The sequence below is a fragment of the Mycothermus thermophilus genome (assembly GCF_041956435.1).
Source record: "Mycothermus thermophilus strain CBS 625.91 unplaced genomic scaffold VTJ04scaffold_1, whole genome shotgun sequence".
Taxonomy (NCBI): domain Eukaryota; kingdom Fungi; phylum Ascomycota; class Sordariomycetes; order Sordariales; family Chaetomiaceae; genus Mycothermus; species Mycothermus thermophilus.
Genome location: NW_027191427.1, coordinates 561,038 through 580,813, shown reverse-complemented (window position 1 = coordinate 580,813; position 19,776 = coordinate 561,038). Strand labels below are relative to the sequence as shown.

Sequence of the window (19,776 nt, the reverse complement as noted above, 5' to 3'; positions counted from 1 at the left end):
TTTTTCTTCTAGGAGTTTTAGGAGAGGCGTTGGAGATTTTTAACAGGGAGGGAAAGAGGGCTTCGAGGTTGATGGACGGAGGTGACAAGGATTGATACAAGTGGTGGTGTTGGTTTTTGTTCACATTTCATGATCAAGAAGACGGCAATGAAGAAGTTGGGTTGGTAATCAAGTCTGCATGCTTGCATGTTCACCTGTATTGTTTGCTTACATGATCAGATGTCTCCCACCTCCAATCTACTACTGCATAAGTTGATTGACCTATATCGAGTACTTGACCAAGGAAAATTGCAAATGGAGGCCTTGGGATTCTATTTCATGGTAACGTGGAGTTCCAGCTTCTATGAGGGCCGGGTCAATTATAATAGTCTAGGATTCAGGACTATATACTGTTTGGTGACTATACCTGGAGACGCGAGAAGGGCCCTGAGGCATGTCTCAACCACCACAGCAATATAGGGAGGAATAAAAATTCTAGAAACGTTTGTAGAGTGGATGGGAGGGGGACAGAATCTATCCTATCACCTCAAACAGACGTTGTTGGTGCCGAGCCACGGTTCGACATCAAACAACTGAACCCAACCATATAAGACACTCTTTGGTCACCCCTTTTCACCCTCGCTGGGAAAGAGCAGTGGCTCAGCGGGGGGGACGCAGACCTCAAGAAAAGGCAGACCAGCCGACACTTGAGATGAGGAAGCCTCCTGCGTGCAGCAGGAGGTCGCAGGTTAGATTCTGATCGAATCGACCGCAAAAAATAGTCCCAACGCCAGTATCAGGCTGATAGGGATGACGCAGGATGAAGAGGAGGAATGGACCATGCCACCACCGGTCCGCCGTCGCATGATGACATCGGGTGGTGAAACACTCACGTCGAGTAGCCAGTTTGAACCACCTGAGGTTGCCTACCCAGGCAGCAACCCGCGTGAGGGTGGATGGGAATTCGGTTGGTGAAGGTGTTGGGATATACGCCCCGCAGAGTAAAATCCCCATGACAAGAAAAGGGGTTGTCGTAGCCAGCTCCTCAAGAGCTGGTGAGCTATTAGTGATCTTCATAGAAGTAAATCAGACTCTCTGGGGCTCTTTTAACTTTTCTTCCACAACAAGTGCTTGAACTTCTAGGTTGTTTTTGTGTCTATCAATTTGGCAGAGGGACAACGTTGACCCGCCATTCCATGCCGGCTCGTGAGGACCTTTTACGCACAACCTTTTTCTCTTGTATAGTCAAGATGTAGCCTCGCATCTCTTCCAAGCGTTCACCTGGTGCGATTCATGGCCATCCCACGGGAGAGTCTCAGGAAGAACCACAGCCGGCACTAATTCTACCTGTCATAGACAACTCCAACCAGGCTTGGGTTAGCATCTCACACATTGACGAAACGACGCGGTTGAGCCAAGGGGAGTTCTTTGAGAAGAAGAACGGACTTGGAAATTTCCATTGCTGCCCTCACAAGCCTCGCAAGGCGGAGGAGGGGAGGTTGAAAAACATCCTTGAGTAGACAGAACTATCAGACAGAAACCGAACCACAGACCAGAAAACCTCCCTATTCCCCTGGGCAGACAGACGGACAGACTATATAAATAACTCGAACAATCCCCCAGTCCCGACGAGACAGGCAAGCCAGGTAAACCCCATCAGTGAGAAGCAGTGCAAGCACTAAATCAGATATCCTCCCGGTGCATCCATTCCCTTCATCACCAATCCATCCATCCTCCGATGCGACGACGTCCATGATCGCTCCTTTTCCTCTCCAATCTCAACGTTTTCCAAGCTCTGGTCCCCTTTTACGTCGATCAATAGGGCTAAGTTGGACTCTTATAGAGAGAGAGAATGAAGGAGGTGAACGTCGAAACGGATGCTGAACACACAATGAAATAAAAGGAGTGTAAGTGAAGAGAAGAACCAAGGAAACAAGGAAACAAAAGCAGACAGACAGACAGTTCAGACGCGAGTCGAGAACCCCTGACCAAGTCGGCCAAGGGGGAAGTTATCTACCTACAGACATTGATTGCACACTTTGGTTATTGTTGTTGTTGATCCCCAACCCTCTCGCAGACGATTCCCAAGGAAACGCCAAGGTTAAAACCCGAGTACAATATACAGTCATAGAAGAGAAAGGAAAACTAGGAAAGAAACGGTGGTAAGAGACCGAGGGATGATAGGAAACAGGAAAACAGATGAACGAATGCGGGACGTAGAACCATCTTGAACCCTCCTCCAATGTTCTTGTTGTACCCACTTGGTTAGAGTGAGTGAGCCGAAGGTTCGACGCGCCCCATCAGACCCGACCACAATCATGCTCTCCGCCGGCATGGCCACAAGTTTGACCGTTCGCCGAGCAGTCCCAACAGGAGGAGTTGGTGCTGATAGGAGAATGTCCTTGATCAAGATCCCCAGGCGGCAATCTTAGGAGTTGACCATCATGGACAGACCCCTTCCATCATCATCCATCATGGGCAACCCTTCCAATGTGCGCGACTCGATCTGACTGAGTCTGCCCTCGACGCCGCTCAAGCGACCGTCGACGAGCGACTGCATTGGACCGTTGGAGAGGGAGCCGCTTCCGAGGCCGCTACCACCCATATTGGCTGGCGGCATGCTGGGTGCCCCCATCTGCGGGACGCCGCTGCCTCCAAGCATGGTCGCAGGGTTGGGCCTCCCTCCATTTTCGAGGGCCTCCAGGCGCTTCTCAATGTTATCGAGGCGGGCGGCGACGAGCCCCTCGAGGCGGCTGAATCCTTGGCTCATTTCGTGGGCCAGGCGGTCGACTTTGTTGGTGAGGCTGCGCAAGCTCTGCGCGACAGGTGTATTTTCCTGTCCTGGAGGGGCAGCCGCGACCCTAGCCTCGTGGTTGTGCCGGGCCTCCTGGACTGCAAAGCGCCATTGGTTTCCAAGGTTAACCTCGCACACAGCCTTAGCACGCCATGGGCAGTCGACCTTGCGAGTGCTCGGATTGCGCTTCTTTGCCGTGCTGTTGTACTTGACGCCGCCGCGGTCGCATACCAGGTCGTAACGTGTCGGTTTGCCATCGCGGTAATTGCTGGCGCGTAACTTGACAATGTTGTAGCCCTGTTCCTTCGCGATCCTTTGCACGGATGCCAGCAGGTCGTCAAATGTGCGGTAGATGCCCTCGGGAGGAGGGGCAAGACCCCCAGCAGTCGCCATTGCTGGTGATGGTGGTGGGGGCATCGATGAGGTGGGCTGAGAAGGTTGCTGCTGGGTCGCAGCTGCTGGACCGGCGTCAGAGACGGCCCAGGCGGACAGCGTGTAGCTGGCGGCAGTCGTGGATGGATTAGATACGGATGTCGGCGACGAGTTGGTCTGCGGATGGGGCGCACCGTAGGCGGGCTGGAAGAGGACGCGATCGGATGCTTTGCCGCCAGCGCCGCGCTGCGACTGCTGTTGTTGTTGCTGTTGCGGGTGCGACTGCGCCTGTTGCTGTTGCTGCTGTTGAGCTTGAGGACCTCCGGGCTGTTGTGCTTGGTGGTGCTGTGGATGGCCGTGGGGCGCGTGTTGATGATGCTGGGGATCGCCTGCCAGGGCGCTCAGGCTGGTCAAGCCGGAGGTGTCGGGCTGGGGAGCGGAGCCGAGGGCCTGCTGAGGGTCGGGGTATTGCGAGTGTTGCGGGGTGGTGGTGTAGGTCGTCATCAAGGCATCGGGTTCCGCGACCTGATGATGGGATCTAGTATCAAGCTGTTGCGATGGAAAAGTTGGTGCGCCTTGAGGTTGCGGTTGCTGGGATGGCACGGTGTCGACGGGCGCGCGCACGGCCTGGTGGTGTCCATGACCGTTAAGAGTGGCGGCACCCCAGCCCTGGGCCGCGGCCTGCGCCTGTGTGACGGGGGTCAACGGGCCTGACGTCGCAGCACTCGCAGCCTCGGGCGCGCGGGTCGTGCGAGGGCGCTTTCGCGGACGTGGCTGGGCCTGCGTAGGACCTCCTGTAGCACCAGAGGGATCCATGGTTGACACTGGATTTTGATCGGTGATTGGTGATGGGTGGCGCTGGAACCAGTGGGAACACTGTGCCGCGACGGAGAAGTAGATGGAGAGGAAGAGGAGTTTGGTGTGTGAAAAAGAGGAGAGTGTAGAAGAATCGGGAAGCTTGGGGACTGCCGACGACGGGACTGGATCCCTGAGGCACGCGTGCGTGTCTTTGAGAGAGGCGTGCACGCGATCCGATCAAGGTTCCAGGTTACCACCACTGTGTGCTCAGTAACAAAGCAGGGAACTCGTGCTTGCGAGCAATCATCGACCGATGGGCAGTGTGAGTGGTAAAGTAAATGGTTCCGTAATTTCCTGGCTCGAAATCCCCCCAAGAACCGAAGGAACCGAGATCGATGCAAGGAAGAAAAAAGAAAATAAAACGGAAACCGAGATAAAAGAAACCAACCTCAGGTCGCAGGTCACAAGTTGCAGGTCGAGGCAAAAGTCCACCTAGTCCAGTGTCGCGAGTGTCTCGCTCCCATCAGAAACCCAAGCACCAGAGAAACCGGACGGGTGACATGACCATGAACCTGGAACCTGCAGCTCGGGGCCTTGTTGGGCCTTGTTCCTTCTGGCTGCGACTTGGGGGAGGAAGCGGGCAGATGTGCAAACTTGCAGCGCACCGGCCAAAATTGAGGTGAAGGTCAATTGCTGCACACTCCCGTCACTTTCCAGGTTGCTTAGGTTCTTTTCCTTCCCAAAGCAGAGTCGGCCAGATTTCAAATTTGTTTGCTTCTTTGGGGTGGCTGAAGGTCACCGATCAGGGCAGGCACAGAAGAGATCGCTTTTCTGGCTTTTTGTTGGTTGATGGGCAGATGGAAAGAATGGACAACGACATGGGTGGTCCGAGCGTTCCGCCTGCTCTGGCTCGGCGAGTCACCAGGCTGCAGTGAACTGCCCGCAGCCGCTTCCAGGTTTCTTGCCTGGGTTCCACATTTCAAGCCTCCCTTCACTTCAAGGTCGAGAACAACGAAAGCCAATCGGGGAGTCTTCTGCCAGCCAGAAACGACAAAAAACAACAGGAAACGGCACAGCGATCCCTGCAGCATTGTTGATTGACAGCAGGAGGTGAATTACACGCCTCATCACGCGGCTGGAATCTAGGCCATCACATCAATCCGAAATCTGCGACTCTGCACCCGCGGAGGCACCAACCCAATGTGAATTGCTTGAAGAAGCAAACTGCATCCACAATCTGCATTCAACTTGGTGCGTTCTGGTCGACTGTCGCGTTTCTGTCTTGCCATCGATGGCCAACGCCAACACCACCAACAACAACAATATGGCGACCACCAACACCAATGTCATGGGCGCCAACGCAGGCAATCTTAACGGCAATGCCAATCCCGTGAAGCAGACAGCCGCGGCCACCAAGGATAGCCTGCAGGAGGAACGGGAGCTCCAAGACATGCTCGACCGCTTGGATCAAGCTCATCTTCAGGCAGGCCCGAATCCCCAACCTCTGCTGTTGTCCCGTCTTCTGACCTTGGAATGCAGCTTCGCGCGCTTCGCATGACGCTACCGCGCATGTTGGATTCATTGAAGACCCAACATTCATCGCGTGAGTCTTCTGGATTTTCCCTTTTGCTTGTTGCATCGCACAAAGGGCAACCAACTGATTGTGTCCCCAGCTCAAGAAGCGTATGAAGCCTTTATCCAGGCTGTCGAGACAACCAACAAGGACATTGCTAGCTTTCAAGCGACCATCCTCGCCCTCCATGCCGAGGGAATCTTCACCAAAGCATTCACCAGCCGAAAGGAAAACCCTTTGGGCTTAAAGCAATGGAGGCCGACTGAACATCCTGACTGGGCCGACGCTGATCGCAAAAGGAAACGGACGTCTTAGTCGGCTACCACCCTGCAACGGCGTTGGTTCTTATAATGAGTTTTTCTTCATTCTTCTAGCTTTCTCTTCAAGATACCAGGAATCGGCGTTCTTGGAGTTTAACGGCGGGTTTGATGGGACATTAGGTATCTTGCTCCTGGCAATCGGAATGAATTGGACTTCAGAACGGAATTTGGAGTATGAGATCTCCATGGATGATGCTCTCATTCATCATGGATTGAGTGAACGGAATGTGCAAGATTGCTAGGGTCTTGCAGTTACCAAGCAGCTGCGAAACTACTTGTGAGAATTGAAGACCAACTCTGAACATGAAGCAAGCATACCTTACCTCTGCAATCTGAACTTTTGATGACGAGAGTCCGTCCTTCGTCGACGCGGGACACAGAACCCGCGATAATGTTACTTACCGGTATTTTACCACCTTGTGACGGCCCCACCGAACCCTTACGTAAGCAGACTGGCGGCCAGGTGGCTCTAAATGTCCAGTCTGGTCGCCAGGTGTCAGCCCTTTTTCGACAGACTTCCCGAGCGGCTGGGTGGGGCTCGCATTCTGCGCCCACACAGAAATTTCCAAAGTAGAATCTCAAAATTCGACCACCTTGCACCGCGTGAACGACGAGTCGACGGAAATCACCACGTCAACGACGACAACACCGCAGCAATGGCCGCCTCACGAGTCACCTACCGTCGCCGGAACCCGTGAGTTCCCCCCGAATAATATTCCGAGCCTATGTCACCCATTGGAATGCACATGATAATGGGCGGAAACGGGAAACGACAAGAATGCGGAGGGAAATTTGGCTAACTTGGGCCTGGCGATAGCTACAACACCACGTCGAACCTGACGCGGGTTGTCAAGACCCCCGGCGGCCAGCTTCGTCTCCTCCACATCAAGAAGCGCGGCACTGCCCCCAAGTGCGGCGACTGCGGCATCAAGCTCCCTGGGGTAAGTGGATGATGAGGGGGAAAATTTGGAGAAGGTTGAGTGTTTTTGCGAGGAAGGCCCGGCGATTCCGAACGACGAACGATGATTACGATGGCGACGACATGTCAACACAATGACACCGGCCATCGGCTTCGAATACACTGGAAATCTCGAGATGGTCATGGAGCGCAACCTCAGCCACCGCGTATCGCTGAATCCTTCAGAACCGGCTAATGTCCACCACCACGTCGAGTCGAAGGCCGATCCTCGCACAACACAAAGCCACGCTTCCAGATCACTCTACCTGGGCCACACTTTCTCGTCTTTTCCTAGGACAGCCGTGCTGACCGGTGCTCTCACACAGATCCCCGCTCTCCGCCCTCGCGAGTATGCCCAGATCTCCAAGCCCAAGAAGACCGTCCAGCGCGCGTATGGCGGCTCAAGGTGCGGCAACTGCGTCCGCGACCGCGTCATCCGTGCGTTCCTCATTGAGGAGCAGAAGATCGTCAAGAAGGTGCTGAAGGAGCAGAGCCAGGCTGAGAAGAAGAAATAAATTACTGGCTTGGGGTTGTGGTTCGGAGTGAGAGGTTGGCGGTTGGACGGACGGGGCGCAATGGTGACGGTCTCATTGCTTCGGTATTAAACTTGGGAAACAACGGGGGACTGCTGCACGCCATGCACACGACAACGCGGATACTTACAGCCGGGGTTTGGCTGTCTCTGTTCTTAGGGCTGCTTTCTACTACTCCGGGATGAGGTTCTCAATGGAATGGACTTCGGCAAGCGTGTTTTGAACGGCGGCAGGCAGGGAGATCGAATGCTGAGAGAGAAATCAGCGAAGGGGGCACTCAAGCCCTTGAGCAACCGCCAGGGCCGAGATGTCCTGGAAACAACCCAGATAATCGAAGCAAGAGTCGCGCCGTTCCCGTCTACATGTCGACCCATGTGTCTTGCATATGCGATGTTGCAACTGCTCGGTCCGGAGTGTTGGCACCAAGAACTTGAACATGGCGTAGACAATGGTCAAGCGTCAGTAGACGTTTACAAAGATGTTGAATCTAGTGCTGTAATTCCTGTGATCCATAAAGGCCAGTCCGGAAGACTTATATAGGTGTCAGTTGTGTCTTTGCTCGAGGGTATGCTCCCCTGGCGTCTTTGTGGTTGGCAGGGTTGGCATGACGTCGAGCGTGGGATATTTTTCTAGAGCTAAGTCGTATCGGCCCGGCAAGCACCAGTTCACCACCAAACCAACCTACCTGCCACCTCAAGTAAAAGGCTCAACATACGAGCCGTTGGCGCTCAATACTCAATATACTGGCCCTTGAGACACGTCGATGTTTGGTCATCTTATCCAGGTTCGCTAACCAAAAACATGACGAATCCAACACCTGCGCTTCGACCTTTGCGGGTTGCCGCCGCCGCCGCAACATCAGCTTCCGCAAAGCCCTTTCAATACCATTCCCTCCGCGCCGCCTGCACAAGGCCATTGAGTCCATATCAGACCTTCCAACAGCAGGCCTCACTTTACCCATGCAACAGTAGGGCCAGAAACATCACAACTAGCACGCCAACTCCCGTCCCCTCCCCAACTGCAGCAGCTTCTGCTCAGACCGTCCGCAACCACCAGCGCAATCACCACCACCAGCATGTGCACACCAGAAGAATGTTAATCCACACCACCGGCGCCGCCCCAACCCGTCCCATCCGTCCGAACCTCCCCCTCCGGCCCGGCGAAGACCAGCGTCCCCGCAACCAGCCCGAGCCAACCGACTTTGGCGCGCTCGACGTCCTCGCCGGCGCCCCCGTTCCGAGCACCGCGGTCGAGGTCTGTCGCGCAGACGGGTTCGACCTGAACTCTGGCGCGAAGATCACCGGCGGGGCCGGGGCGTTGTTGGTGGGCGGCGAGGCGTTTGTTTGGAGGCCGTGGGAGGTATCGTCGTCATCATCCTCCGGAAAGGAGGGGGGCAAGGGGAAGAGGAAGTTATTGAATGCTAAGGGACAGTGGGAGGTACAGGAGGAGGCGTTCGGGTTGTTGGGGTTGATTTGGCCTAGGCCGGGTAGGTTTTTGTCTTTTTGTTGTTGTTCTCTCTTGCTTTATTCTCTGGCATGTACCATTTTACAGCTCGACCTCTGGACGGCATGCTAATGGTTGACCAAGATCTCCTCATCATCGGCACCGGCCCATCCATCCGTCCCCTGAGTCCCGCCACGCGACAGCTCATCAGCAACCTGGGCATGCGCGTCGAGGTGCTGGACACGCGCAACGCCGCATCACAGTACAACTTGCTGGCGACGGAGCGCGGGGTGGACGACGTCGCTGCGGCGCTGATTCCTCTTGGTTGGAAGGAAGATGATGTTGAGTAACGGAGAGGGGGTAAGGTAGGGCATATGGAATGTGCCCGTGAGTACTGGGTCAGGGAGCTGGAGGGCGTCGCTTGACAGCAAGTGACTTTTAAGGTTGCGATGTCTGCATGTGGACATACACAATGCCATGTGCCACTTTCAGTGTACCACATTGTTAGACAAGCGTGTCTATCTCCCAAGGAGAGGCCGATGGCAACTCTCGGGGCATGTTAGACGGGGGCTGGCGTTGAGGCAATCTGCCATTTTACTGGTCAAAGAGAATCATCTGGGGGAAGTCCACGGTCCATAGTATAAATGCATTGAAGTTGTCTTATTTACCAGGTCATAATAAGGTTGTTTAAACTATATACTGAGGTTGTTAAGCTTATATCCTGAATTCCTCTGCACCTGGAAGGTCCAACACCTTCACTCCAAAATATAAATCCCCTCCGCACCCCTTTAGCGGACGGTGACGGTCGTCTGGTCGCGAGCAACCTCGCACTTGATGAGACCGTTGGGGTTGGTCTGAGGAGCAAACACCTCGGCATCCTTGCCGGTATTCTTGAGGCCCTTGTGCCAGCTGAGGTCTGTGTCGCAAAGTCCAGTCAGCACAAGCCCAGAGTGTGAATTGGAGGAAAGGGGCGACAACTTACCAACTTCCCAGTAGTGCTTATTCGGCAGCGACAGGCCAACCTTATCCACCTCAGGCACAAGCTGGAGGATCTCCTCAGCCATCTTGTACATGGTATTCTGGACCGAGGCGCTGTAATCGTTGGCAAAGGTGCGCATCAGGACAGTGCGTGCCTGCTCCCAAGCCTTGTTGAACCGCTCAACACCGTTCTCCACCGCGGCCCGGTCAGCGAAGCGCTTCCAGGTCCACGAGCAGTCGATATCCGTCGAGAGGATGCGGTCCCACACCTCGGGAAGGGTGGTGTACTCGTCGCGGACGAAGCCGTGGAAAGCCGAGCCGGTACTCTTGAGCACCGACAGGCCGACGATACCGCTCTTGATGTCGATACCGACGCCGCGGGTGATGGTGGCCTCGACGATGCGCTTCTCCTCGCCGTCGCGGTAGAAGCTGTGAGCGTGAGGCTCGCCGTCAATGACCATACGCGTCCACCGGTGCTGGACCACCTTGATGTGAGCGGTGGTGATGTGCGAGTAGGTGTCGATGAAGTGCTGGCCGAGGTAGCTGGCGTATAGCTCCGGGGGGTCAACCGGGTGCTCCTTGGCCTTGATGTAGATGGTGTTCTTGATGGAGTCGGTGGCGACAACGACGCTGTTGTCGGCAGTGGTATAACTAGAGAAGGAGTTAGTGGGATGGACTCTTGAGGCCTCGAAAGAGGTTTGCTTACGAAGTCTCAATCTCGCCCTCGAGAAGGGCGCAGACCGTCATCTCAAAAACCGTATGGACGCCGGTCTTCTCATCCTTATGGACCTTGTAGACGCGGACGTTGTCCTTGCCGTAGCGAGCAGAAGCGAGCACGGGCATTGTGAATAAAAGTTTGTCTTAAGAGTCTTAATTTAATAAAGGGACTTAAAAGTCAAGGCAAGACCAGGCACTCGAAGCCAAAGGCCAGAAAATCGAGTTGATGGTTTGATGTTAAGAGGTAGTTGGGACAATGGATGTCAACGAGAAGTGAGGTTTAAATTGTTTATTGGATCTTGATCAAGATGCGATGCCTGTTTGGTGTCTGGATGCAGAGGAGCAGTTGGAGTTCAGACGGGAGGAACCGGAGCTTTATAACCCCCAAACACAAACAAGGGGATTGGCAAGGAATGGGACGACTTGGGAACGCCGATAGGCGTTGTGTGTTGGATATCGCGGTCTTCCGTCATGGCTGGAGGGCGGACACCGGAAGTCGCCGACAGCCTGCCCCTGTCCCTCGGAGCCCCGCTTCCAGCTTTCTCCTCCCCGCCATGCGGCCGGCCCCGGACCAAGACCCGACACCCAATGACAGCCACGGCACATGGTTCATCCCGGAGCTGCAGGCGGTTTGTATCATTGCCCGCCATTTCAGCTCGGGAGAAGCTCGCTGTTTGAGTATTCAAACGCAACACTCAGCGCAGGATGTCTTCGAGTCAATGCTCTCTTGCACGGCTGTCAACGGAAGCCCCACCATGCTGTGTTGTGATGGCTGACGGCCCTGACTGCGCAGTGCCGCTCCGCCGGGGCATGCCGAGAGAACGGTGTCCATCTTTCTCGGTGGGACAGTGGTTGTGAAACCCGAGACTTGTCCAGGGAGGCCGGCCAAATCGTACGACTGAGATAAGGTCCTGGCCAAAGTGCAGGCCTACGTCCGCACTGGAGGTTGAGCAGATTGCAAAACCAGGCACCCAGATGTGGATTGCTTCCATTGTCCGAGAGAGGTTGTTGTGGTCTGTGTTGCAGGAAGTCTTCTTCTACCTCATGACCAGAGAATACCCGGTCCATGTCCGGGTCTACTGCAGAAAGCCTACCTACGTAGGCTCTTGTCCCTGTTGTCCGCTAGATCAATGACGTAGTCCGGGATTCTTCCAAGTGTGGTATCTGAATTGCTCATTTCATTCCTCATGCGGAGTATCCAGCACACCCAGGGTCAAGATGTCAACGTGCAGTCTGAGATGCAATAAGAACAACATCTTTTTACCTGACTCCATGATTGCAAGTCAGACTCTGGCTTTGTCTGCTTGTCAGGGCATTTACAAAGTGAGTCTCATACTTACATGGTATGCCCCTCCAAGGACTCTGGGAAAAGAAGTTTAATGACTCCTTTCATCTTTGAGGTTACGTATATACCTACAGAGGAGACGAGATGGAAGCATGAAGCCTTGATGGAGCTGCCGAGACCGGGCCTAGGCCAGTCGTGCACGGGCCACATACGGCTTGGCCAGGGATTCTCCGCATCCGCCCAGTCGGACGCCATCCATGCCAACGGCAAACCAACACCAACCAGTGGCTTTGACCCGAATAGGTGGGAGCGTTGACAGCACCCTCCGGGCTTGAGGTATCGACACCTTCTCGCTTTCAGTCCCAGCGTCTGAATGGCGAGTCCAAGAGCCGCAAGATCCCACTTCGGTATTGAGCCATTGACCGCACATCGAGCTTAGATCCTCGGTCCAACAGTCGTGCCATGGCGTCTCAATAGATCTGAACGTCTCCGAACTCTCTCGAGGCATCTCTATTCGTCGAGCCGAGAGCCGACCACCGAGGACGCCACGGATGCGAAACCAAGAGCTTTGCGACCGTCGACAGCGTCGAGCCTGGACGGCAAATGGCCGGGCCATCCACCATGCTGAGCGCCTCGGCCGCTCCCTCTCAACGACAACCCGCCTCATCTCAACCCGGCGCCGGCGCCGCGAACCCCCGTCCGAGTCTCGACCGCGATGCTCTTCAACCTCAAGGAGGAGCCCCCAACACGGGGCGCAACCTCTCCGCCTCCGCTGTCAACTTCTCGTCGAGAGGCCAGGGCCTTAATGCCTCGCCCATGCCTGGCAGCTTTAGCTCCGACCTGCGAAGTCAGATGAACGCGTCTCGCGCCGGCTCACGTCTCGACATGTTCCCCTCTCTCGACAAGCTTGACGAAGACGACTCCCCCACCCATGAGAAAGCCTTGGACCGTTTGCGAGAGGAACTCAGTCGCGAAATAAAGATCAAAGAGGGCAGTGAGAATATGTTGGAGGCATTGAATGCCAAAAAGGCGAAGCAGACCAAGGAACAGCGTCAGAGGGTTGAGGCCGAGCTCCTCTCGTCCAACGCCCGCATCAAGGAGCTTCGACAGAAGATTACAGAACATGTGCGCGCCGCGCCAACTACCCCCACGAGGGCGAGGACTGAAGGCTTGTTCCCTGGACCTACCGCGTTCCGCTCCCCACCCAGTGCATCCCGGAGCGGCGCCGGATCCGACATGGACGAGCCAACAGAATCGCCGACCCTTGCTCTCACAGAGCTTCTGCAAGCCCTCGAAGTCCCGGGCATGACGCCCGACTACTACGTCTCCAGGGCAAACAGCCTCGTCGACCTCTTCAAGCGCCACCCCACCTTGAAATATGATCTGGTATGGTCCGTCTTCGGTCTCCGCATGCAAGCCCTGCTCCTGAGCGAGAGCCGCGAGGTCGTTGCAGCCGCCTACCGTATGATACGGCACGCCATCTCGGACATCAACTCTCTCAGAAACATTCGAGCCCTGAATACAGATTATTTGGTCACTTGGTAGGCTCACCCTTTTGACGAAACGGAGAGAACACAGAATGCTGAGTCGCAATAGGTCTCTGATCAAAGATCGGAAAGCAGATGTTGAGCGTGAACAAGCTCTCAAGTTTGTGCGCGCTTTCCTTGACGTCGAAGGCGGCGTTACGGAGATTTCTCGTGCCGTTGTCAGGTCGATCGCGGCTGCAGCTGAAGAGCCTGAGGAAAGGCTACGGCCGATCTGCATTGAGACCCTGGCTGAGATTCTCGTTCGCGATCCTGCTTTACTGGTAGCTTCGGGTGGCATGGGCCCTCTCCATGAGGCTCTGGCAGACGGCTCGTACAAGGCCTCCGAGAGTCTGACTGCGGCATTTCTCTATCTCCTCGACTCCCCGGACCGACGCAAGTATCTCCGCCCAGGAAACGAACTGGAGATTCTCTTCACGGCATTCACCGATGAGATGGCATCCAATGAGCGCTTCTTGAAACAGAGCGTCAAGGCAGTCGCCTCGGCTTTGAGGTCCTGGTCTGGCCTGATGACCCTATCCATGTACAACTTCCGCGCCATCAAGTCCATGATTACCGCAATGGTTGTCCAGGCAGGGCCTATCCGCGAAACCATCATGGATCTCATATTCTCGCTCCTTCGCATCAAGACACCCTCTTGGGCCACCTCATTCTTGGCTGGCCGTCGACTGACCACCTATGGCCGCGTCACGAACCTCAAGTCGACAACCTCCAAAACCCCTCATCCTGAGTTCGAAGAAGATGGAGGGGAGCAAAACTTTCTGGAACATTACACAGCGCTATTACTCGCCGTCTTCATCAAGTCCGGGGTTGTCCCGGCTCTCCTTCAGCTTGCGCAAAACAATGAAAGTGCGACCCTCAAGCGAAAGTCCACTTTGTTGATAGGAGAAGTCCTAAGGCTATCGGCTCGCCTGCTCCCGCCATCCTGGAGTAGCGAGTTGCAGTTATTGCCCGACTTGTTCATCTCGGCGGCGAGGTTACGCGACGAGAGTCACTTCGCGGCGACGGGAGCCATCTACCAGATCAGCAGCGTCAGCAAGACTCTTTACAGGACGTCCCCCACTGCGTACCTCCCGTCCTCCCATCCTACGATGGACATTGGCTCTCTCGAGGACCACCCCAAGGCTAGCACGGCGCCAAACTTTGACGACGGCACGTTCCGGCAACTCCTTCTAGAGTCCAATGTTCTCAGCAGTTCTAACTACTCCAAGTGGAACTGGGATGTCGTGTTGCGGATCGTTGAAGGCCCGCTGACGAGCGGGAAGCGGCTGGAAGAGGCCATCAAGGCATCCAAGTTCATCAAACGCATCATGAGTTTTTATCGTCCATTCAAGTACAAATTCTCTGAGATCAAGAGCTCGAGGAATACGCAAAAATACGTCCGGACAGGTTGTGCTTTGATGAACGCCTTGCTCCAGAGCCCCGAGGGCGTCAAGTACTTGTCCGACAACAAACTTCTCCGGCAGGTGGCCGAATGCCTGGCACAATGTGACCCGACCAGTGGCTTGACAGCCCAGGACCCTATGTTTTCCAAGGACCGCCTGGCTGATACACTGTGTGGTGGCTACTTCCCCATGCTCGGCGTGTTGAGCGGCGACGTCAAGGGTATGCAGATGCTGGACAGGTGGCGCATCTTCAACATGTTGTACCGCATCCTGGATCTCAAGCAGAGGCCCGATCTGATCAAGCTCATGCTGTCCAACTTTGACTACTCCCTCCAGGGTCACCCCAGGGTGCTTCTTTCCAAGGCCCTGACAGCCGGTACCAAGGATATCCGCATCTACGCAACCAATGTGCTCAAGAAATATGTGACGCACCCCCGCATGGAACCTCACAGCCCTGAACCGAGCGATGCTAGGTGGGCAATTCAGCTCCTCGTGACGCAGCTTTACGATCCAGACGTCGAGGTTTGCGCGACAGCCGTCAAGATCCTTGAGAAAGCCTGCAACACCAAGAACCACCTCGAGTACATTGTCGAGTGCCGACCGGCATTGGATCATTTGGGCGAGATAGGAGCGCCCCTGCTTTTGCGCTTCTTGTCCACATCCATTGGGTACCACTACCTTGACGGGCTCGACTACATCAGCAACGAGATGGATGACTGGTTCCTTGGCCGCAACGACTCGTACGTGAGCGTCATCGAGGCGAGCCTTGCCCGTGCCTTTATGGATCCTCAGGAAGACCATACACATCGCATCAGTGTGTTCGACGAGCAGCAGGAAATGGAGGCGGATAGTCACGTGCCTCCGCACTTCTATCGCGAGCTCACGCGCACGGAGGAAGGATGCAAGCTGCTTAGCGAAAAGGGTCACTTTGACGAATTCGCCGCCACCATCCGGAAGTACGGGATGCAGTCAGACGACCCGGAAATGCTGATCAAGGTGAAGGGCTCACTCTGGGCAGTGGGTAATGTCGGGTCCATGGAGCTCGGCGCGCCCTTCCTCGAGTCGTGCGACGTGGTGGAGCAGATCGTCAAGATTGCACAGAACCACGAGGTATTGAGCCTTCGCGGCACGGCCTTCTTCGTCCTCGGGCTCATCTCCCGCTCCATCCACGGCCTCGAGATCCTGTCGGAATGCGGCTGGGACTCCAACACCAACTTCTTGGGCAATTCGCTTGGCCTGTGCATACCCACTGATCTCTCGCAACTCTTCTCTCTCCAGCCATGGGAACACGTGCCAGTCACATCCATCGAGTTACCCGATAGTCAGAAAACGGAAACCATCAAACTACCTGCTATGCCATCCCGCCCGCGCTCTCAATCTCTGCTCAAAGCCCTTGAAGAGGTAGAGCAAGAAGCGGCTACCGCCGCCGGCGCCAACCCAGCCGATACGAACGCCCTTCCCCCGCGCGTCGAACTCGACCCGGACCCGACCAACCAGCGCATCCTGGAACTCGTCATCGACATGGCCAACATGGTGCTCTACCGCCGAGCGCGCAACGAACTGATGCAGCTGAAGACCCAGAAGAAACCCGCAGGATTCTCGCAGCCAGGCCTGTTCCGCAAGGTCATGTCGCTGCTGGAGTGCCATCACTATAGGTTAGCGGATCGGAACATGATTGTGGGGCTCTTCGATAAAAGCGTGCTGCGGGCGGTGGTGTATGGTGAGGATAGGAGTAGTGGTGGGGAGGAGAGTAGCAGTGATGAGAGCGAGCGGGACAGGGAAAGCGGAAGAGCGGCAAGGGGTAGTACTGCTGCTGCGACGGTGGCAGCTGGAGTCGAGCAAAAGCAGGGCCGGGGTGCTAATGCCAAGGAGGAAGAAGAGAGCGGGAGTGATGATGACGACGATGAGGAAGATGACGATGATGAAGATGATGATGACGATGAAAGCAAACAATCACAAGAAGGCGGCGATCGGAGCAAGAACAAGAGCAGCAATAAGAAGGGCGAGAGCTCGGAGGAGGAAGATGATGACGATGATGATGACGACGACGACGATGAGGATGACGAGGACTTGCGCAGCACAGAGAGGCAAAGGAGTGTCAGCGATCCGGCGGCCACAAAGAGATATGGCATCTCGAGACCGTTTAGCTCTATCGGGTCCATCTCGGGGTTTGGGAGGTAGCTGGTATGTAAAATAGCCAGCATGGGGTTTGTATCAGTACAAATATGGAGAGTGTGAGGATTGAGGCAGGGAAGGAAGGGCGATTGCCTTGTGCTTGGGTTTGTGGCTTTGTGTTAGCTGGAGTTTGCAGAGGTATTCCTGAGGTTGCAGGACAGGTTTGGTTGAGGATGGGTGCCCGGCTGGGATATACGGGATATGGGATAAGGCGTTGTCTTCGAATTGTGTTTGATGGTTGGTATCCTATTTCATCCTGGCTTACGTGAAAGAAGCCAGATGTTCCTAGCCTTGTGCTTCTCGTTTGAGTCGCCCCAATCCGGAAATTGTGAGGTTGGCATTGATAATCCTCCCATACGCCGGCGGTACCCCGTCCGAAGATTGTCTGACTCACGGAGATGTCAGCAACAGACCCCACTATGCCCCCGCTCTGCAACATGATGTCTTGTCACTCTTTTCCAAGAATTAATTGTTTTATTGTGTCTGAGCAACCCCCATTGTTTTCCTGAACCACAGAGTTGCTTGAGACAGTTTCTATCCTTACGATGGCACCTGGAAGAGTCCTCGTCATTGCAGGTTCAGACAGCTCTGGCGGCGCGTATGTTCTTCCCCAACTTTGATCGCTCCCTTAATGGGGGGCATTTACATCACCAACTCAGTTTCCTTCGACGTTAGTCCTTTTTTTTTGAATGCATAGATGAGCTGACTTACACACGCATCTCCGTTCCTCCCACAGCGGTCTCGAAGCCGACCAGAAGGTCCTCGCAGCTCATGGCTGCTATGCAATGACGGCCACGACGGCCCTTACAGCCCAGAATACTAAGGGCGTCTACGACATCCATCTTGTGCCACCTAGCTTCTTGAGGAAGCAGATTGATGCGGTGGTGGAGGATGTTGGGGTGGATGTTATCAAAACGGGTAGGTGGTGATGTTTGCATGAGCCATTTCTGTCACTTGGCTGGAGACTTCACAATACTGACTGGACTATGGGTGTTTGGGATTAAGGCATGCTCGCCTCCGCGGAGACTATCGAAGCTATCGCCGACGCTTTGGTACAGCACAAGTTGTCTACCGTCATTGTCGACCCTGTATGTGATCCCTGATGACGCACTCCCATCGTTTCTGGTGTTTCCTCTTGCCTTCCCCGTGGACCTCCAACCTCCCCTAACCAACTTGTTGATATCTCTCACGCATATTCTCTCAATTCATCCACAAAGACTAAAGATTGAGCAGGTCATGATAGCCACCACTGGGGCGCGCCTGCTTCCCCAAGAGGCCCTCGACGTCCTCCGTTCCCGTCTCCTTCCGCTCGCGACTGTCGCCACACCAAACGTTCCTGAGGCTTTGCTCCTTCTCGGGAAGCCGGACGATTCAGTACAGAGCGTTGCGGACCTCGAAGCTCTTGCGCGCGGTATTCGCCAGAAATTCGGATCGCGCTGGGTGCTTGTCAAGGGGGGGCACTCTCCTTTCACGAAGGATTTAAAGGCAGCCAAGACAGATGGAGAGAGACAACTTGTTGTGGATGTGCTGGTTGGTGGCGAGCAGCCGGAAGAGGTGGTGGTTGTGAAGATCGAGACAGAGTATTGTGATTCGAGACATACCCATGGGACGGGGTGTTCTTTGGCTTGTGAGTATTTTTGCTTTATTCCCTGATCGATGGATAGCTGTGGCTGATCAGTATGAATTGCGAACAGCGGCCATCGCGGCAAACCTGGCCAAAGGAATGGATGTTCCCACCGCCGTGAGAGGAGGGTGTCGATATGTCCAGGCCGGAATCAGGTCCGCGCCTGGCTTGGGTGGCGGCAATGGGCCACTCAACCACTTTCACTCCGTTTACTCTCTGCCCTTTGCCCCGTACGACATCACATCCTCTCCATCTACGGTTGGGAATGTCTTGACTGACACATATCTAGGGGGCATTTCATCGAATACCTGCTTGAGCGACCTGACGTGGCTCCGGTTTGGGACAGATTCATTAACCATCCCTTCGTGCTGGCGATGGGTGATGGGACGCTCCCGCTCGAGTCGTTCAAGGGATATCTCATCCAGGACTATCTGTATCTTGTGGGTCTACTAGAGGCCCGTTGTTCGTCCAGGTAAATGCTGACGGAGGGCAGATTCACTTTGCGCGCGCCAACGCACTCGCCTCATACAAGGCAGCTTCGATGAAGGACATTGCCGCTGTACGTCATACACCAAGCAGGATTGACTCAAAAAATGCTGACACCTGGCTCTACATAGTCTGCCACCATCGTTACTCACATCTTTAAGGAGATGGAGTTGCATATCTCCTATTGCGAGGGATTTGGTATCACCAAGGAGGAGATGGAGGCAACGGAGGAGAATAAAGGTCTGTACTGTGCCCGTTGTGCCAACCGTGGCGGAATAACAGAGCTGACACGTCACAGCATGCACGGCATACACAAGGTAACCCCAAATGATGACGATTTGGTGTTGTCTCAGGTCCACTCACTGACCGCTCTTCCAGATACGTCCTCGACATTGGGCATTCTCAGGACTGGCTCGGCCTTCAGATGTCGATGGCACCTTGCCTCCTCGGATACGGCGTCATCGCCAAGCAGCTGCACGCCGACCCGAAATCCAAGAGAGAGGGCAACTTGTACTGGACATGGATCGAGAACTATGTGGGCCAAGACTATGTCCAGGCTGTCAAGGCGGGATCCGGTACGTGGGCCGCTCAACCTACAGAATAGTGTTGAGATGTGGCTGCTGACGGTAGAGGCAGAATTGCTGGAGAGACATGCCGTCCTCCAGAGCCCGGCGCGCATCGAACAGCTTGTCAAGGTGTTCATCCACGCAACGAAGGTGAGCCGAGACACTAAATGTTGGTGAGACGAGGTTCGAATGCTGACGGGGCCCAGATGGAGATTGCGTTTTGGGAGATGTACCCCTCGAGCTGAT

The 19,776-nt window shown here is 55.0% G+C and overlaps 9 protein-coding genes across 9 annotated transcripts; 5 read left to right on the top strand and 4 right to left on the bottom strand.

The window, feature by feature from the left end:
• Nucleotides 1-2,407: 2,407 nt before the first annotated feature.
• VTJ04DRAFT_206 (uncharacterized protein) lies at nt 2,408-3,961 on the bottom strand (the record flags this gene model as incomplete). Its single annotated transcript, XM_069359816.1, has 1 exon — nt 2,408-3,961. The coding sequence occupies one exon, from the start codon at nt 3,959-3,961 to the stop codon at nt 2,408-2,410; it is 1,554 nt and encodes a 517-aa protein (XP_069222816.1).
• A 1,273-nt stretch (nt 3,962-5,234) lies between these two features.
• On the top strand, nt 5,235-5,831 carry VTJ04DRAFT_205 (uncharacterized protein; the record flags this gene model as incomplete). Its single annotated transcript, XM_069359805.1, has 3 exons — nt 5,235-5,426; nt 5,483-5,546; nt 5,617-5,831. The coding sequence occupies 3 exons, from the start codon at nt 5,235-5,237 to the stop codon at nt 5,829-5,831; spliced, it is 471 nt and encodes a 156-aa protein (XP_069222815.1).
• Nucleotides 5,832-6,492: 661 nt separating this feature from the next.
• On the top strand, nt 6,493-7,309 carry VTJ04DRAFT_204 (60S ribosomal protein eL34; the record flags this gene model as incomplete). The annotated part of the gene is made up of 3 exons (XM_069359794.1): nt 6,493-6,530; nt 6,654-6,777; nt 7,121-7,309. 3 exons carry the CDS (start codon nt 6,493-6,495, stop codon nt 7,307-7,309), a joined length of 351 nt encoding a protein of 116 aa, XP_069222814.1.
• A 1-nt stretch (nt 7,310) lies between these two features.
• On the bottom strand, nt 7,311-7,701 carry VTJ04DRAFT_203 (uncharacterized protein; the record flags this gene model as incomplete). Its single annotated transcript, XM_069359783.1, has 2 exons — nt 7,311-7,488; nt 7,532-7,701. The coding sequence occupies 2 exons, from the start codon at nt 7,699-7,701 to the stop codon at nt 7,311-7,313; spliced, it is 348 nt and encodes a 115-aa protein (XP_069222813.1).
• A 718-nt stretch (nt 7,702-8,419) lies between these two features.
• Nucleotides 8,420-9,120, top strand: VTJ04DRAFT_202 (uncharacterized protein; the record flags this gene model as incomplete). The annotated part of the gene is made up of 2 exons (XM_069359772.1): nt 8,420-8,813; nt 8,915-9,120. The coding sequence occupies 2 exons, from the start codon at nt 8,420-8,422 to the stop codon at nt 9,118-9,120; spliced, it is 600 nt and encodes a 199-aa protein (XP_069222812.1).
• A 438-nt stretch (nt 9,121-9,558) lies between these two features.
• Nucleotides 9,559-10,591, bottom strand: VTJ04DRAFT_201 (uncharacterized protein; the record flags this gene model as incomplete). The annotated part of the gene is made up of 3 exons (XM_069359761.1): nt 9,559-9,686; nt 9,753-10,399; nt 10,455-10,591. The coding sequence occupies 3 exons, from the start codon at nt 10,589-10,591 to the stop codon at nt 9,559-9,561; spliced, it is 912 nt and encodes a 303-aa protein (XP_069222811.1).
• Nucleotides 10,592-12,371: 1,780 nt separating this feature from the next.
• Nucleotides 12,372-16,860, top strand: VTJ04DRAFT_200 (uncharacterized protein; the record flags this gene model as incomplete). The annotated part of the gene is made up of 2 exons (XM_069359750.1): nt 12,372-13,291; nt 13,347-16,860. The coding sequence occupies 2 exons, from the start codon at nt 12,372-12,374 to the stop codon at nt 16,858-16,860; spliced, it is 4,434 nt and encodes a 1,477-aa protein (XP_069222810.1).
• A 33-nt stretch (nt 16,861-16,893) lies between these two features.
• Nucleotides 16,894-17,210, bottom strand: VTJ04DRAFT_199 (uncharacterized protein; the record flags this gene model as incomplete). The annotated part of the gene is made up of 2 exons (XM_069359737.1): nt 16,894-17,039; nt 17,120-17,210. 2 exons carry the CDS (start codon nt 17,208-17,210, stop codon nt 16,894-16,896), a joined length of 237 nt encoding a protein of 78 aa, XP_069222809.1.
• A 189-nt stretch (nt 17,211-17,399) lies between these two features.
• VTJ04DRAFT_198 (uncharacterized protein) lies at nt 17,400-19,775 on the top strand (the record flags this gene model as incomplete). Its single annotated transcript, XM_069359726.1, has 12 exons — nt 17,400-17,452; nt 17,591-17,772; nt 17,860-17,942; nt 18,088-18,481; nt 18,549-18,708; nt 18,768-18,918; nt 18,972-19,037; nt 19,096-19,204; nt 19,263-19,281; nt 19,343-19,539; nt 19,601-19,680; nt 19,737-19,775. 12 exons carry the CDS (start codon nt 17,400-17,402, stop codon nt 19,773-19,775), a joined length of 1,533 nt encoding a protein of 510 aa, XP_069222808.1.
• Nucleotide 19,776: the final 1 nt, after the last annotated feature.